The following is a 19,074-nucleotide window of genomic DNA, read 5'->3' as shown; positions in this document are numbered from 1 at the left end:
ACTTTTTTCTGGTTAAAAAAAAAAAAAGAAATGAAAAAAAAAAAAAAGGTAGTCATATAAGAAGTGAGAAGAAACCACAGTACCCAGAGGACATTTATACACACAGGTCGAACATGTGAAACTCCACACAGACAAAAGAAACCCAAAGACAGCAACACTACCCAATGATCAAATCTGTACTTTAAAACCGTCTATAGTAATGTGTGTCATCATACTGTAAGTGCCATGTGGCACATTTTCTTTCTGTGTACTGGGGCAACTGCTGTAAATAAAGTCACAACACAGGGGAAGAAATGTTAGTAAACCACCAAGAAAGGAAAATCTAAAATTGCAAAATCTGTAACAAGGAAAATGAGTTCATTGGTAAATACTAGTTGGACTACAATGACAACGCACTACTGCTTTGTCGGCTGTGTTGTGTCGGTAACATTAATATACTTTATAACAGACACTTATGTGATTAATTCTAGTTGGTGTATATACAGGTAAGATACTCGCAGTGGGACTGATTTTCAGCAAACACAAAGAGCTCGAGAAGTATTATAAAAACTGTTACACTGATTATTTACTCGATCGATTGGTTTACTCAAACCAGCAATCGATTACGGAATCAAACACTAGCTGTTAGAATAAACTGTGTGACATCTTGACCTTAAGTTACCCTTGGTAAATTATTTTAAATGACACTGAAATATAAAATGATTTTATGTGAAACAGACAATGCAAATGGTTTCATGTAAATTAGAATTGGCTCAGGCACCTTTTTTTTTTTACTTTCTTTAGCTGCAAAATATTTGCAGAGTTCAGAAAGAATCTTTAGAGAAAACCGGGTCCCAGGTTTTCTCCCTAATTTAATCGTCACTCATTAGGGAACTCCCCATCAAGGCAACACTATAAAGCCAAAGATGATCACATTTTCTGCGATAGGGTTAGCAATTTACCACTGCGCCACTCAGAGCCACTCTGACCCGGAAACAAACCTTGGCATTTCTGAGATAGCGCCGTCTCTTCAAGCTGACAATTACGTTGCATTTGTCCATAACAGCATGCAACGTTTATGCTGCCATTAATAGAAGGTGTGGTTTCTATTAAAATCATCAAATTCATAATTGTTCTGTTCCCCTCCTGCTGCTGTCTTACTCCTCAAAGATAGTCCTAAGAGATTTAAAAATTTCACTCTTTATTAAAATTCATACCACTCACATTCAAATTACTCAAAAAACACTGCTGTGGAATGGCGAACAGCAAAACCACTCCTGAACAAAGTTTCAGGTCTGGTCGAAAGCACTAAAGGCGTTATCTCCGCTCAGTGATAAGTTAGCAAAACACTATAACTGAAAAGTCCAAGCAGATAACTCAAAGTTAAGCAGCGCCAGCTTCCTGTAGGGAATTTCCTTTCCTGGTGGGAAAAACACACCTGCAGTAAATGATGAAACCTGCTGTAAGAAAATGATTAACTAATTCTTCCCACTAAAGAATGCACCACTTCTTATTCCTTTTTGGTTACAGAACCACTATAAGAACACTCACGAATGGTCCCAAAGAAATAAAAAAATCAAGCCTTCATCCTTCCAGTGCTTTGTTAAAAAGCTAGAGATTAACTCGGCACTTAGAGATCAATAGAGCATGCAGCTGTTTCAAATAGCCAGCTGTTTTTAATAACAAGAATGTGTATATGTATTGTACTGAAAAACTCAACAGCTCATATCAAGTCATATGACAGTATTTTAGTTTGAAGTAAACACCAGGGTAAACTTTGGCTCCATATGAAACTCACAAATCAAAAGCATTTAAGTTGCGAATGAGTGTGCCACAAATGACAGCTAAAATGAGACTAGAAGAAATAAAAAACCTCAGTGAGAGATGAAATCCAAGGAACGTTTTATTACATAAATATGAAAGTCAGTTTCACTAACAAATATATCACAGATTCCAAATATTTAATTACAAAATTTATCAACTACTATCAAAGCACTATGTTTGACAAAGTTTTATTAAAAAACAAAAGACTGTTTTGTTTAATGATCATTTCAGTGATGCCACCCGATCCTGTGTGTAAGCCTGTTTACAGCTGGGTGGTCACAGTAACTTGTTTCATTCATCATGCTGGTTTCTGGTATAACATTATACAACAGTTATTTGCATCACTCTTCTTCACAGATTGTTCTAACAAACGTTAATAACACTAAAGGTAGCTGAAAGTAGGTTCCCTTGTGGTATGCCATGTCATCATAAACAATACTTATTAATTGCTTTCAAGCGGAACTGAATTGCCTCTGAACAGTATGTGCATTTTGTATATGACTAACGCAAGCTATATCACTAACTGATTAAGGGCACTACTTGTTGTGTGGAACAAGAGATTCTACCTTACACCCTACATAGCGCACAAGCACATTTTATGCTATTTGGGTTTTAAGTCCTGATATTCTAAAGCAAAAATATACAGTAAACTTTGTATTTCTCAGGACTGTCCATCACCACCATGGTTTATTCTCCTCATATTTTTGACTACGTAGAACAGGCGAGAATTTAAAACTCTTTTCACCCATGATAATTACACTAACTGTCGGTCTCCAGCTCCTCCAGTCATACAGAGAGTGGGAACACGACTGAAAAACACTGAACAGATTGCCATGTTCATCAAACCACTCGGAGATGACTTTGGCTTTCTGACATGGTGCAATATCTTGCTGGAATTAGGCATTAGCTAAATTGTGGCCATGCTGGTATTAAACGGGCCCAAAACATGCCAAGAAAACATTCCCACATAATTACACCACCTCCACCAACCTGGACAGCAGACTGGGTCCACGGGCACCAAATCTACAAACCTCGCGGGAAATCCAGATTCATCAGACTTAAATGTTTTTCCAGTCCTTTAGCTGGTCCGGTAGAAAAATCTTGTACACACTGAAGCCTCAGCCTCAGACAAAACTGAAACCTGACATCATGATCTGCTGGAAAAGTCCACCTGCCTCAAGGTTGGAAAGGGATTTCTTCTTACTGCAATTTCAGTTAACGTATTCCTTCTGTCAGCTCGAGCCAGTCTGGACATTCTCTGTTGACCTCCCTCATCAACAAGGTGTTTCACTCTGGAGCTCACTGAATGGTGCAAGAAAGGAGAAACCATCCTAACAAAACTCTAGAGACTTGTAAAGGAAAATCCCAGGACAACAGCAGTCATAGAAATACATAATGTTGATGTGAACATTAACTGGAGTTGCCCGTCTGTATCTGCAGGACTATATGCCTCACACAGCTACCACGAAATTAGATGATTAGATATTGCATGCATGTGTAGATGTACACATCTTCCTTATAAAGTGCTCTTTGAGCATATTAAATCATTAGTCTGGGTGCCTACAGGTGACGTAAACTGAAATAAAGATGTCGATGTTGAACGGCGAGAAAGAAAAAAAAATGATTAACGTAGGCCATTTCAGCGGCATATAAACGGCTTCATCTGTTCCAGAACCCCTGAGGCACATCAACCCTGTCTATAAAATTAACGGGATATGGCACCCATTACCTACACTGTGTATTTCTATTGACAAGTGCAGACAGCAGGAATGTGAGGTCAGCCACAGATGAAATTTCTTGTCATTCATAGTTCTGGCTTTCCACAATTTACAAGGAAAAAAAGAAAGAAAACAAACCCATAGCTGCAAAAGCTAAAAACAGACATGTGAGTCAAGCCAAAAGGGTAAAGAAGTGGTTAACTATGGTAGTGCTGGGCGATAGGAGCTCAACATTTTACGTTGATTATGATTAATAAGCAATTCATTTATTGCATTTTTTTGCCATCATAGTTTACTGACAAGGTTTGTACTACAGTATATAGTTAACTACTAAAGCTAATTTAATAAAAGAGTTCTATGACACGTTGCTTCCTTTTTGCAGACTGGATTATGCACACCTTAGTATGTTTAAGGGGAAAAAGGATACACGTCATTGCACCGCTGTCTTTACTTCTTCATCAGGGGACTAAACAGGTCCAAGACTGATGGAGCAAGATCAGGACTATAAAGAGGACGCTTAAACACCTCAAAATGAAGGTTTTGCAGAATGTCGACAGTGTGGGTAGAAGTGTGTGAACGTTTGTTACCAGCCGTGGCTATGGACGGGCATCTGGCTCCTTGTTGATGGCTAACGTTTGTGAATCTTACTTCTTATCAAGTGTCCCAAAAGCCACCTTAGCACATTCCAAAGTAGTGCCCCACTTTATTATTGTAACTCAATCTAGTTCACTGCCAGACCATCATTTCCAGATGTGGGCTTTTCCCAAACTGCTGCATAGGCTGTCTTTGTATGCTGTAGCATTACATTTTACAATTATTCAAATTAAGAGGCCTAGACACGCCCCAGTGTCATGATACCACTTTGCAAAATGTGGCCAAGGTTGGTTTGGAAGAACTTGATTGATCCTGAACTCAACCTTACTGTACGCCTTTGTGATAAACTGAAACAATTACTGCACATCAGGCCTCCTCAGTCAACATCAGCAGAAAATCAGGGTGGATTTACATTAGAATGGGATGTTCATAAGTGTATACTGGTGTGATGGCCAGGTGCTCTAGTCATGTAATGTATTCTGACAGAAAATGAAGTGATGGTCAGACTTGAGAAACATTTGTTCTGCCCCAAAGCCAGAACACATAGCTTTAGCCTACGATTTACGTCCGGGTTTGAAAGATAATGCGCTAGATTAGAAATCTTAGTAACTAGATAATGATCAAAGACTCATTAGGTTCATTAGTATGAAATGTATATGCTTTTCTAGTCAACTAGCTCCCCATTACATTAGTGATCAATCTTCTAACAACTTTCCAGTAACCCAGAACACAAGACAGGCCAGCTCACCTGAGCGTTTAGTTACTCATAGCTACTACATTATTCATTTGTCCACCCGATATACATGCTGTGCTTGACTGAAAATAGACACAGCTTCAAATGTACATGTGCTGTCCTTAATAACTCTTCTCTTAATCATTATCAACACCCAACAGTCTGTCTGAGCACCATGTAGCACTCTGATGCTCTGTGCAGAAGAGTTGCACTCGAACAGAAAACACAGCCACATGACTCAACCAGTGCCTCAAGACTGTCCTTATCTTCACTCAGCTTTTCAACACATTCTCTGTCTCACACTGACAAATGCAGATGTCTCGATGCACAACGGTGGCTACATTAAAAATCATCACTACTTCTGGTTCTGATGTATTACTGGGTGACAATAAAGGTTTTACTTTCTTCTTTTCGAGGCCATCCAGTGCAGTTTCAATTGGTACTGTCAAGCACAGTGAGACAATTTATACCACTGAGAGCGACAATCATCGTTACTGTCTCTCAACAATGACAGACTTAGAGCCAGACGCCGGTCTCTGAATAGGGACGACGCGGTACGTTGCTTTCTTACATGTTTTTTTTTATTTTTTATTATTATTTATCCACAGTAATTAGTGTCTCGCAGTACATTTTTACGCTTTTTTTTCCCCTCACAAATTACATGACCACTGGCTGACCAGAATATGATAAATGTCACAATTAAAAACCAACAGAGAAACGATGATCCCCAGTGTAAAATCATGACGACTTTCAAAAAAAAAAAAAATGCACTTGTATCAGCGATGACATCAAAAATGTTACCAATTTTTTATTTATTTTTTTAATCCAAGACGCAGTTCTCAGTAGTACATAAGTAATGCACAAAAAAGTGGTCACATTTCATATTAAAGTTGTTTAAAAAAAATGCAATTAGAGGAAAGACTGCATAAACAAAAAGATATATATAGCTCATTAAAGCATCTGAGCACGCAAACGCTTTAAAATCTCCCCTAAATAAAAGATAAACAGCTTTTTCCTCTATTACAGCATGTTCTCTCTTTTAGTTGAACTTGCTGTTGTTCCTCTCTCACCCCAGAGACATCATCTTACAAAGCACTCTAGCCAAAATCTGGCTAAGTTGGGTTTTAAATCCCTGAAATGAATACATTAGTTTCTCAACATGATGAGCCAGCAACTTTCATCCTATTTTCCCCATTTCCTACATTTCACCCACATACCACATCGGTTTCCTCCTAACCACAGACGCTGACTAACCAAAATCACTATAGAGGAATCAGCGTTACACAACGATCACAACAAAGGAGATGTGAAACACTGTGACTCAAAGAGAAGATGCTGGGAGTGAAGGTCTCCACTAAATCCTGCATGACTTCAGTAACTTCATCATTTTACGAGTGCTCTACAGTAGCATCTAGGACTGAAATAGAGATTCAGATTTTAGGGATTTTAAGGTGGTTCTTCTTGTTCTGTCCATTTGCTGGGAAAAAAACATATGTACAGAAATAGGTGATTACGACAAACATTTAATTCAATTTTATTTGTATAGCACTTTCAATAATTGAGATTGTCGCAAAGCAGCTTTATACAATCAAAATAATTATTTAAGTTTGTATGAAATGTGAATGTGTATGAATCAAAACGATAAGACTTTCCCTGATGAGCAAGCCGAGGACGATGGCGACAGTGGCAAGGAAAAACTCCCCGAGATGGCAATAGGAAGAAACCTTGAGAGGAAACTAACTCAACAGGAAACCCATCATGATCTGCAGTCATACTGTGTGTTAGGAGACTGGAAGTTTAGTATAACAGGAAATGTGTGTAAGTTAATATGGAGTCCATTTCCTATTGGAGGCTCAATATCATATCACATTGTTAAAGGTATTTCTATTATACGCGAAGTGTATGGAGCTTTTGTCCACCAAGAATAAATAAATAAACAACTAAATAAATAAATAAATAAATAAATAAATAAAGATGCATTGCATTGACGGAAAAATCTGGTCATTCAGTTCGTCAACAAACCAAATTTTTTGGACACATAGCGTTGCTGAGCCTAGAGACCTGACCAACTAAAGCAACCCCAGATCATAACACTGCACCCATAAGCTTGTATAGGAGACACTAGGGCCGTAATATCCTCCTCTTACCCTGATGCGTCCATCATTTTGAAATAGGGTCAATCTGGACTCATCAGACCACATGACCTTTTCCAAATGCTCCACAGTGCATTCTTTAAGTTCCCTAGCAAACTGCTGCCTAACTGTTTTTCCCGCCATCTGCTTCACTAATAAGTGTTTTGAGATCTCTTTGCATTGTGCATGAGGAAATACTCAATTAACAATTAAATTTTACTAAGTATTTAAGTTATTTCCAATCATGATCTTATAAAATTATAATACGATATCTCACTGCAATTCAAGAAAATGTATGCTTTCTTCTTCCATTCTAAATGCATTCCATGGTTCGAACTGCAAAATATAAAAGAAAAAAGAAGGAAAAAACAACATAATGTGTTAATCCTGTATTTTGGTAGTCATTAGTATAGAAATTTAGAAAATTAACTATTAGAAATCTAGTAAAAAAAAATAAAATAAAAAGATTAATTTGTTTTAATTAGAAGTAGGATCAGTGACACTGAACCTCATTTTTGACTTCACCAGAAAACAAACAAAGAAGTGCATTCACAAAGTACTTTGGTGACTTTGTATTTTGTCTTTGCTTTTATTAGTCTGATAATTGTGTATAGTTGCCAACAGGCCTGTTTGAAAGCAGCCTAATGGTTACACAACAGATGTCTACAGAAGACCTCAAAAATGTTTTCCCCATGTATAAACCTGCCCTTGCCTTGCCTTTGCTCCATGACTCAATATGCAAACTGGTCATTAGAATAAGTGTCTGGGAAGAACACACGCACATGGTAACGACATTAATAACACAACATTCTAAGGTATAAACTTGTTCTACTTCTAATGTATTTATTATTATTTTTTTAAAACCTGCTCCCACTCTTCTCTGTAAGCTCCAACCGTTAAACATTTGTTTAGGCTTATTGCTTTTATACAGCGGTGAAAAAACTAAATAATAAAATGATAAATATTAATAACAATAAACAAACTTCTGCCATGAACTGTATTTATAAGCAGGGGTAGCTCAGTGGGAGGCACTGGATCACTGATTGGAAGGTCCCAGGCTTAAACCCCATCACCAAGTTGCCACTGCTACTAACCCTAACCCGCTTAGACGTACAATGAGATAAAATAAAAAAAGTCGCTCTAGAGAAGAGCATCTGCCAAACGCTGTACAAGTATTTGCTAGATATTTGGACTACAATAAATAAATAAACAAACAAAAACACTGTACTATAGCACCTTACAATATGATCAACTTATCAAATTAAAAGAAACAAGGTTAAAACTTCAACTGTGTCAAGTGTCACTTCAAGAGGGTAATTTCATCCCTGTTAATAACAGTTAATGAAATGCTCTTGGTACTCAACCGAAGTTTCATTCCTGACAAATTCTTTCACAGATACAGTACTATAATTCAATAAAAAGCAGCACGGTTTCAAGTCTGACTGATGACTCACGAGTAGTTCTGATGTACGGTGATAAAATTTTGAACGTCACCCTGAGGGCTGACGTGCTTCAGTTCTTAGAATATAATTTTTTTTGTTGTTGTTGTTGCTGAAGGGAAAATAAAGTTGCCATTTTCTCATCACCTCTCTCTGAAACTTTGGGCTTTTTCTTTTTAAATAGCTGTTATTCTCCCGGCAAGTGATGCTCACTGCCTCTGCTGCTGAAAGAGCAAAATGGTGTAGCGTAAATGACCTACTATCTCTTCGAGTACAGTGCGCTACAAAGGAGGCAGACGCGGCATTTCAGTATACAGGCAGCTCAGGATAAATGGAAAAACACACACACACACACATACACACACACACACACACACACACACACACACACGAGTGTGTGCGAGAAGAAAACGGGCCAGTCAAGCTTTTCTATTTGTAGCATTTGAAACATCAGATAACACGATGAGTGGTAAAATATTTGTCCGTATTTCGTTGTGAGCCAAAACAGATTAGACTAAACTGAAACATTACAGGAATGTATTATAACCAGTTTAATAGTAGTTAGTACAAGTGTTTAGTGCTTTAGAACCCTTTTGGCACAACGCATGAGGCAGACATTTTTTATAAATAAACCTGAAGGATAATGGCTGACCTAACAAGCCTTTGATTTAAACACAACCTTCAAGTCACAAGCACTGACCCAAAACAAGAAGACATTTTAATATACACATTAAAACCATACAGCATGTCAAACATTTTCAGGCTTATTACAGTATTACACTGCTACTGGTAGAGAAAGCATAAAACTCCGGGACAGTTCAACATAAAGCAAAAGCAAAGAATTCTTTAGCTTTGGGCAAAAACACAGCAGGATCCTCATTCACAAAGTTTCAATGTAAATGTCATGAGATGGTTAGCAAGACAGAGCAAAAAGACTACTCTGCAATGCTGACGCATCCTTCTGAACTGATTATATCTGCTATTGCGTTTCTGTTGTGTATTCCTACTTTCAGCACCCTGCTGCCCATCCAGGGAGGAAGGGGAGGGGGACCTTACCTTAAATTCTACCTAATAAGGATTATTCCCATTTTTCCACCACTGAAATGATTATAGTAGAGATAAAATGATCCCATTCATTCCATTTTTCATATGACATTGATATTAATGCATATTGAAATGCATATTGACTGATAACTGAGACTGATCTGATACAAATCATACAATGTTTTTTGAAGTATTTGTCTATTTCATGTGAATTACATTTAAGATTTGATTTTGGGTTTTATAAATTAAATAAAAAAAAAAATTCAAATACCTTCAATAATCAGGATAATTCAAATCGCTCAAGGGAAAGCCCACCCCAAAACAACTTGCTTGTTGTACATTATATACATTTACATAAAAATATTTGTGTTTAGTTAACTAGGCAATTTGTTTCCTGTGAATAACCAAAAGCTGTGTTGTGCCCTTGCTGATGTCACAGTGGAACACCAGTTAGATGGTCTTTGGACTGCTTAGCTAGCAAACGATCTACAAAACGAAAGTCGAAGCTGTGAGACCTTATTTGCCTGAGCAGACCGCAGAGGTGAGGAGTTGGGAGCTTCCCAGACTAAAGGTTTAAAGTGCCGTCTCTTTAATTAGACATTATGCGAGTTATTTCCTACTTCCACAATTATTAGCATGGGTCAACCAATAATGTGGGTAACATAGCAAACCAACAAAAACAACAGACCAACATGTTGATGAAAGAACCATCAAAATGCAACTCTAGATTTCACCAGACATCACATCGCCATTAAATATGAACCCTTTCACATCTGTATATGTGCACATTTCTGTCGACAGTCGATTTAAAGTGATTCTTTATATATTTAAAAAATATAAAAGCTGCAAATGAATACCAATCCACTTTAGAGCATTGCTGTAGATTAATGTAAGCTTTTGTGAATTTATTATTCTTAGGCTACACTAATTTTGTACATGTTAAATCTAGGGGTGAGATCTTTGCAGCATGCAACAATTTCCTCTACACAACCAACTGCATAAACTATTATTAACGTGAAATGTCTTAGATCTTACTTTTTTTTTTGCATGCTATAACAGTGGCTTAGTGGTTCGCACTGTCACTTTGCAACTTGAGGGTCAGGGTTCGATTCCCGCCTCGGGTTTGTGTTGGTTTTTCCCCCCCGGTTGGTCCTGTTTCCTCCCACAGCTTGTAAACAAGCATGTTAGGCTAATTAGGATTCCCATATTGCCCGGAGTGTCTGAATGACAATCGGGCATCGAGCTGATTACCCCTTAAGTAACTGCTACAGAAGCAACGTGTATATCTCCAGGGCATCAGTCACCCGGATCAAAATACCAAAAAATTATAAAGCCTTATTAACCCCTGGACAATCCATTTACTTTCTAGAATATTTTTTATAATTATTTCAGACAGAATCAAATATGTGTGCATGTCTCATGCAATTATGGGTAAGAAAGAAAGTCTGCATAATATATATATATATATATATATATAGGGGATTTGAGTATGAAAGGGATAACATGCCAAATTAAAGGTTTTTCCTTATGCGATTTATCAATTATTTATCTTGCTTCTAGATATAAACTATTATTATTATTATTATTATTATTAGTAGTAGTACTCACCTTTGCTTCAAAGATGTGGCTCGTGACAGTCCAGGGTTCAGGAGCTACTAACTGGCTCTGTGTGCGTGTGTGCGCGCGCACAGCACAGATTCCTGCCAAAGGACGTTGAGCAGCTAACAGTAGCTTGCTATCTACAGTACTGGTTCGCTCTGTGTGTGTATCTTTCAGGCTTTGCAGAAATCTCCAGTATCACACCCAGACACCTTTAGAGATCCTCATCTCACCAAGACCAATTACATATCCTGTAGATAAACAGAGAAATAATGTAAAAACAACAACAAGTATTCATTAACATGGTATAAAGCTATAAAAGCTATAAAGCTACGGCTATAAAACGCACACACTTCCTGTCCAGCCGTCGCTGTTAAACCTCCGTACGGTCACAGTGCTACAATAACTATAAAGTGCCTGTGATACAGCTCGCTAACCTGCCTCTGTCTACTATCACCAGCTTGTTGTGTTCGTCAGGCGGAAATTCCGTCCTTAAAGCTTGAAAAACAAACCTGTGACAAATCTTCTACGTTTCTCACAAAGCGTGCTGTCGAGCCGTGAGTCCGGCGAGGCGACGTGTTTTCACTCCCCGCGTCTCTCCTCCGCGCAGTTCGGGAGAATCAGCTGATGAGTCCGCGGTCTTACAGAGACGCCATTTGTCTGAGCGTTTCCTAGTTGGCGCTTTAGAGAAGACGAGTGCCAATACATATCAAAACAACCCGCGCACTACCGCCCCCTGCCGGATAAACCCCGCCATTTTACATTTCCCCCTATATTTTTTTTAGGACTGCTTCGTCACATGTGCTTGCGCGTGTCTCCTCCCACATCATTCATTCATTCATTCATTCATCTTATATACTCCATCTATCCATCTAGAAATCTCTGTAATCTAACTAGGGTTGACCCTGGTAGATCCTCCGGTCAACATTCACACACATATTCACACACTACAAACAATTTGGCAACACCAGTTAGCTTAATCTGCATGTCTTTGGACTGTGGGAGAACCCAGAGGAAACCAAGCAAGCACAAGGAGAACATGCAAACTCCATGCACACAGGCCCAAAGGTGGCAATCAAACCCGGACCCTAGAGGTGCAAGGCGATAGCGCTAACCACTAAGCCACCATGCGGCTGCAGATAACCCAAGATACAGCATTTTAAATTCCAACTGAATATTGAGGCATTCACACATTCACACAACAACAAGGACCACACATTTCTGCTCATCCTAAACTCAAAAGCCTGGACAGGGTGCTAATCCATTACAGAGAACACCTGCACACACCACTCACAGACCCATGCACACACACGCCGAGGCGGGAATCGAACCCTTGACCCTGGAGGTCCAAGGCCACAGCCAACCAGTGAACCACTGTGCCGCCTGCAGGTGAATTACTGACTGAAGTTGTTTAAATCCAGTTCTGGAGGCCCAATCTCCACCGCAGTTTGTAACTCACCAACACTTAACCAGGACAATTAACAGATTAGTTGAATTATCTGTGTTTGAGCAAAAATAAACGCAAAATGTCCTGGACACTGGCCCTTTAGCACTGGATTTAAACAGCACTCGTCCCTAGCCTAGGTGTGTCCAGTGTATCTTAGACAGGCTTCTTCACTTGCATTAGTCTAAAGCTGATAATTGAAAAACTAATGAAAAGTTTTATTACATTACACAACATGCTATAAACAATTTACATTCCCATCTAATAAACTAAATCCATCACAAAATTATTCAATTTCCCTTTTGTAATTATTGAAGTGATCTATCTATCTATCTATCTATCTATCTATCTATCTATCTATCTATCTATCTATCTATCTATCTATCTATCTATCTATCTATCTATCTATCAATCACACTCATATTGTATGGCTAGCCATCAGTCTCGTACAGCATGTCGGACAATCACACTCATGTGGACTGTTTAAACATCCTTTTCCAGATATGGAACAGCCTCCACTGTGCTGAGAGCTAGATTCCGGAGCCTTTATGTTTAGATGTGGTTATTCACCAAAAAAAAAAGATATTAGTGAGGTGAGGCAAGGCCTGCGGTGCAGTCAGCATTCCGATTCGTCAAGGCTTTGTGCAAGCTACTCAAGTTCTTCCACGCAAATCTGAGTAAATCATGTCTGCTTGAAGCTCACATTTTGCACAGGGGCCATATCAAGCTGAAACACGTTTGAGCATCTTAGTTCTAATGAAGGAAAAAGTTAATGTTACACAATACAAAGGTGTTCTATTTAACTGTGTGCTTCCAACTTGGTGGCAACAGTTTGCTGGAAACCCTTGTATAGTCGTGATGCTCAACTGTTCACCTGTTGTGTTTTGGCTGTAAAGTGTGTTTAATGCTTTATGATTACAGTAAAACTGAATTCCTTAGTTTGTCCAAAACAAAAGGCCTGGAAGACTGAGACAGTTTTTTAATCTTTCCTAACAATGGAATACTGTATCACAAAGACACTATTTTTAATATCATAAGATCATAAGATTGATGCATTTTTTTTAGAGAAGTCTAAAAGAATCTGGGTCATTGATAAGGGAAATATAATACCAGTTAGGCAAAATGGTCTCTTACGCCTTTTAATCATAAAAAGAAAAAAAACAAGGGTAGTTCAGCTGGTCAGAGTCTAAGAATAACATTGAGCTAAAATTCTGTTAGGACAATGTTATTATTATTATTATTATTATTATTATTATTATTATTAATAATTTATTTATTTTAGCTAGATATTAATATTTATGTGCTGATGTGTATGCTTGACAGGCTCCATCTGTGTTTTGACAGTTGGTAGCTGGCCACACTAAGATGGGATTGTTAGCAGATTTACCTCCAAACATAGTCTGCAGTGATTACAATGATGATGTGTCTGAGGGGGTGAAACAGGAGATCAGATTGTGCACAGAGATAGTTGGGTCTGTAAATATTTGAACAACCACTAACCCTGACAACCACAACAAATCTGTATAGCAATCAAGATATAAGTGACATGTAATTTGTGATTGTCAGCTTTAATTGAAGAGATTTAACAAAAAAAATATTGCTTTAGGAATGAATACTTTTTTTCAATTGTCATAATTTCAGCAAAATCTGATACATTCTTAAAAGAAAAAGATTACACTAGTAAACTTGTTAACACCAACAGGCCTGAAAGACCATGAGAGACAATGAAAGTGGATGATCACAGAATTCTTCCCTTGGTGAAGAAAAAAAAAATCCTTAACAACATCATGCTAAGTCAGGAACGCTCCAGAGGAGGTTGCTATATATCATTGTCCAGAATCAGGGGAAAAGTTCAAGAAAGTAAATAAAGAAGGTTTACTGCAAAATACAAACCGGATGTAATGTTCAAGAACTGAAAGTCCACATTAGACTTTGCTAGAAAACATCTAAAAATGCCTTTTTGGCAGATGAAAATGTGATTTATCTGTGCCAAAATGATGGGAAGAAAAACATTGAGGGAAAAAAGGGATCTTGCATCTTTCAACATGATGGAGGTTGTGAGCCAATTAAACTGGGTTAATGGTGTTTATTGATGATGTCACTGCTGACAAAAGTAGCAGGATGAGTTCTGACATGTATAGAGCTATACCTTCCCCTCATATTCAGTTAAAGGCTGTATAGGATGGCGCTTCATATTTCACATAGTTAATAACATGATAAAGATATCATGAATGAAACCTAAGAGCTTCTTAACGCAAAGGAATTTAATATTCTTAAAAGGTCAATTACCTTCCCTTCACACCACTGAGTCAGGTTTTCACTTACTGAAGACAAAACTGAAGGCAGAAAGCATAGCATATAGACCCACAAGCATACAACAACTCAAGCAGTTGTAATAAAGACCTAGCAAAGTATCTCAAGGGAGGAAACTCAGGATCACAGACCCAAGGTAGACCCAGGGCCTGCTTGAGAGATTATATGTCATAACTGGCTGGGTAATGTCTGAGGATACCCCACGGGGGGTTGGAATCTGAGGGAGGTATAGAGAAGTGTGAGCCGACCTTTACAACCTGTTCTCTCTGTAAAGCCTCCATCAGTCAAATGTTAAAAAAACAAGCAGGAAAATGTGAAAGATGCACTCATTATGTATGAAGAAAAAGTCAGATGTACAAAGCAACAACTTCTTTAGGCATTCATTTTTTAAATAATTTACTTACTTACTAAAAAAAAAAATTACTTTAATTTCATACACTCACGTTCTCAATGCCAGGGCTTCTCAAAATTTAGATTCAAAAGCAGTGACTTTAATCTTAAATCTCTTTAATTGTTAAATACCTTGTTCATTTAGTGCCTATTAGCCAATAATTGAACGTTGCCATGACAACGATGTCAAACAGAGAAACTATCATTTTTAGGCTTAATCTCAGGGGCGGGAATAGATGTAAGGATCTCCAAACAGACTACAAATATCTAACAGTTTATTGATGAGTCTAACACATTTAAATTTCAAAGTAGAAAAGATAAACTGTATTAGAATGTATTAGTGCATTCCTAATTTGCGGTGTAGGCTGGGTCTGGATCGACTTGCAGTGTGACATACCATACACCGTGTATCCCAGGGGACAAGGCACAAGCTCACACTCACACACACACTTCAAGCATTTAGCCTAATCTGCATGTTTTTAGACCATGGAACAGAACTGAAGTACGCGGAGGAAACCCTCGAAGCACAGGGAGAACATGCACACTCCATGAACACTGACCTAAGGCAGGAGTAAATCCATCAAAATGCTAACCACTATAGCCATTTTCATTCACACAACAACAAGGGGCCCACGTTTATGACCCCTTAACAGGAGGTAATACAAATAAAAGCAAACGCATAGTTAGATGTAGTTAAAGCCTCGATGTAATGCTAAAATCTCCTGTTAAACCTTGATGGATTATCATCAAAGTAATGTGAATATATTGTGCAACTAATAAACTGTACCTACTGTACTGTACAGAACTTTCTTTTTAATTTTTAAATTTGATCTGAGTTATAGTAAAAAAGCATTTTTGTTACAAATATAGATCTTTATTTAAAAGACACACAGACACTACATTTAATTTGTTCAAAGTGCACAAAATAGTACAAATGGCAAAGTAAAGGTGCATTAATGCTGTAAAGCTACTACCTGTAATACTACTAGTAGATATGAGTAGATTTAAACATAATAAAATTTAAGTACATTCTTTAAATTAATGTTAATATTAAAATACAGAGAAAGGTAAATACGTTTAATTGAAATAAACTTTAAAACATAAATATAAAATAAAATAAATAAAATAAAAACAGAAAAACATTCTTCCTTTTGATGTCTTTAACATTAAAACAAAATTAGAAACATAATCAGTCTTTGCGCTATCGCAGCCATCGTCATTACCATGGTGCATTATTACCACTCAAGCTTCATATCTGCTTTGCTCCACACATATTTGCCCCCTCTTTTAAGAAACATTTTCTCATCAAATCCACTAAACTTTATGGCTTCATCCACTCCGACATCCAGAATGGACTTTGATGGGTCTTTCCTCCCTGCACGACAATCCAGGAAACGCATCTGTAGTGATAATAATTATTTGAAGAATGTTAAACATACAGTATGCTGTAGGTAGATATTTTCTCTATAATTATTATTATATCTAAAATCTCCATATAGAGACATTTCTGCTTTGTAATATACTGTACAGTATCTGCAGTACTAAATTCTTTACATACATATGTAATATTCTATATGAATGGAATGTATAAATAAACATACAGAAAATTTTATAACTACAGTTCAATAATTAAATGACAACTATGTACAGTATGTACTTACATATTCATCTAAAATCAAGTAGGAGTCTTTCATCTAAAAAAAAGGAAAAAAGCAGTGAACAATATATACTTTAATCACATCCCAGGACTGTAGTTAGAATACACAATAGCTAAATGATGATAGAAACTTGATATTACCTTTTGATTTGACTCCGGAACCAGACAAGGAATGTTTTTGTGGCGGTCCAGGAACTCCTCAAACTCCTGATCGGTGATGACAAATTTCTCTGCTTCTCGAAGGCTATTCTCACCTGTGTTCTCACCCTTAATCAGGAGACACTGAAACACCTACAGGACAAATCAACACAGACAAACACCTGTTAACTGCAGAACATGAGCAGCTATGTTACACCTGCCATATGACACTCAGGTCAGCTCTCCCTACCTTCCAGCGCACAGGATTAAGGCCAGTGATGTGCTCAGTCATATCCTCATGAACGTTGAAAGTGTTGATGACTGAGTTGATTTTGAAAGCCACTCTGTACTCTCTGCACCAGTTCTGCACTTTGTACAGATTGTTAATGTGGCTTTTTTTCCCCTGGGCGCGGCCGATTAGTTGGTTGGTTTCTTCATCGAAGCTGTCGCAAGATACTGCTAGAATGTCCAGGTACTCTCCTACACATGGATGGCAAACAAATGTCATTAGTATCTTGTACAGATCTGGTTGTAATCTAATTGAAACCACATCACATTTAATCAACAGATCAATAAACTCAAGAGTAACTACTTGTTACATTAATAAGCTGCTGCTGCCATCTAGTGTCCAAATCCTTTCCTACAGCTTACCATATTTCTTGAACCAGCTCTCTTTGATCATACTTCCATTGCTGACAATGCTGACACTCGGCAACTTAAGCTCTTGTTTGCAGTATTGCACCATTTCGCCTAGAAATACACCCTTCTGGTGCAAAAACGGTTCTCCACCGGAGAAGTTGATTTTCTCCATTCCTAATGACAAAAATTCCATTATTGATACATTGACCATTTGGTATATCATACTGTATGTATTTCACATTTGATCATAGGTTCCCTCACGTGATTAGATAACGTGTGATCACGTGCAAAACGTGGGAAAGTGCGTTTACAAAATAAATGAATCATATGTAATACAATCATATAAAAACGAATACACATTTTAACATGAAAAATGTATGCTTCTCTTCTGACGTCACATGATAACATCAATGATATTGCGACTTCTGACATCTTTAGTGGAAACATAGCCTAATACTACTGCACATTGCTGCCATAATTCAATCCAAGTTTTTTTTTGTTTTTTTTTTAAAGGGCATGACGTCAAATGTTTGAAGTGTTTACTCACTTTGGAAACTATGTAACGATTGACTTTGATGTTAGATTTCTGCACTGAGTAATAAATTCACCCACCTGCTTCTTTCAGGAGTTTTAGCCCTTTTTTGGCTTCCTCTAAAGGCAAGACGAAGGACGTCTTCGACGTGTGAAAGCAGAAGCCGCATTTGTAGTTGCACTGGCGGGTAAAATGGTAGTTGACGCTGCTCGGTGTGGTTCCTCCAGCTCGCCCTGCGCTGTCGAGTTTGGGGCGCTCGTGCTGCGTGTTCACCATTGCGCTCTTCGCTCCCATCCACAGGCAAAACACCCACTTCATCATTTCCGCAAGCATAGAGTTCACATTGTTGATGCAGAGCTGCACGAGCATCCTCACCAAGGCCACTTGATTGGAAAACATGTTGGACTTCTGCGTCTCACCAGTGTGGACAGCAGACAGCTGACTTGCGCTTATATAAGATGCAGAACGAAACGAAAGTGTTGGCTTGAGCCAGAAGCTCAAGCATTATGGTGAAACGAAACTTATTGACAAGCTACTGCGTACACACCCATAAACCTATCCAGCCATAGAAAGAGTGACGGGGGCACTAATTTATTAGTGCTTTATCTGTTGCTGTACTCTTTCTTATCATTTGTCCTGAAACATACTGAGTTACTTCCTTTTTCTTTGTAATATCCCCACTGATAAGACCAACAGAAGACTTCAGTTTTAATCTAACCATAATGCAGGTAATTCAAAACTCAAAATTCAGATGAGTCAAAAATTATCCGCACCCACGTTATATTAAAACTTCTGTTTGTCCCAAAAAAAAGAAAAGAAAAAAAAAATAGATGGCCCACTTGTGATCTGCATGAAAGAAGAGCAGCATGCGGTAATTCTGAGGGTGCACAGTATGTAAA

At 37.9% G+C, this 19,074-nt stretch overlaps 2 protein-coding genes across 2 annotated transcripts in view; both read right to left on the bottom strand.

Moving 5' to 3' along the window:
* rnf144aa (ring finger protein 144aa) overlaps positions 1 to 11,726 on the bottom strand; it is a 38,004-nt gene extending 26,278 nt beyond the window's left edge. Inside the window, exons 1-2 of the mRNA XM_053509493.1 lie at positions 11,575 to 11,726; positions 11,072 to 11,313 (exon numbers count right to left, since the gene is read on the bottom strand). The gene's annotated coding sequence lies outside the window, so the exon portion shown is untranslated. The remainder of the gene's footprint in view (positions 1 to 11,071; positions 11,314 to 11,574) is intronic.
* Positions 11,727 to 16,061: 4,335 nt separating this feature from the next.
* On the bottom strand, positions 16,062 to 18,641 carry rsad2 (radical S-adenosyl methionine domain containing 2). The gene is made up of 6 exons (XM_053509159.1): positions 18,256 to 18,641; positions 17,656 to 17,817; positions 17,255 to 17,484; positions 17,008 to 17,157; positions 16,871 to 16,903; positions 16,062 to 16,609 (listed from the first exon to the last, which is right to left on the bottom strand). Exons 1-6 carry the CDS (start codon positions 18,572 to 18,574, stop codon positions 16,445 to 16,447), a joined length of 1,059 nt encoding a protein of 352 aa, XP_053365134.1. The 5' UTR covers positions 18,575 to 18,641; the 3' UTR covers positions 16,062 to 16,444.
* Positions 18,642 to 19,074: the final 433 nt, after the last annotated feature.

The sequence above is a fragment of the Clarias gariepinus genome, chromosome 13 (assembly GCF_024256425.1).
Source record: "Clarias gariepinus isolate MV-2021 ecotype Netherlands chromosome 13, CGAR_prim_01v2, whole genome shotgun sequence".
Classification (NCBI taxonomy): Eukaryota; Metazoa; Chordata; class Actinopteri; order Siluriformes; family Clariidae; genus Clarias; species Clarias gariepinus.
The sequence above is the reverse complement of the archived record's forward strand: the minus strand, read 5'-3'. Positions and strand labels throughout refer to the sequence as shown.

Bases quoted from the DNA above. Each gene is read 5' to 3' on its own strand.
- rsad2 (XM_053509159.1), bottom strand. From the start codon at position 18,574: ATGTTTTCCAATCAAGTGGCCTTGGTGAGGATGCTCGTGCAGCTCTGC. The intron at 17,158-17,254 runs GTAGGGAGAGCT...TTTGTCCTGTAG, and splicing joins TTAATCCTGTGCGCTGGAAG to GTGTTTCAGTGTCTCCTGAT. The intron at 16,904-17,007 runs GTAATATCAAGT...CCTTTTTTTTAG, and splicing joins TTCCGGAGTCAAATCAAAAG to ATGAAAGACTCCTACTTGAT.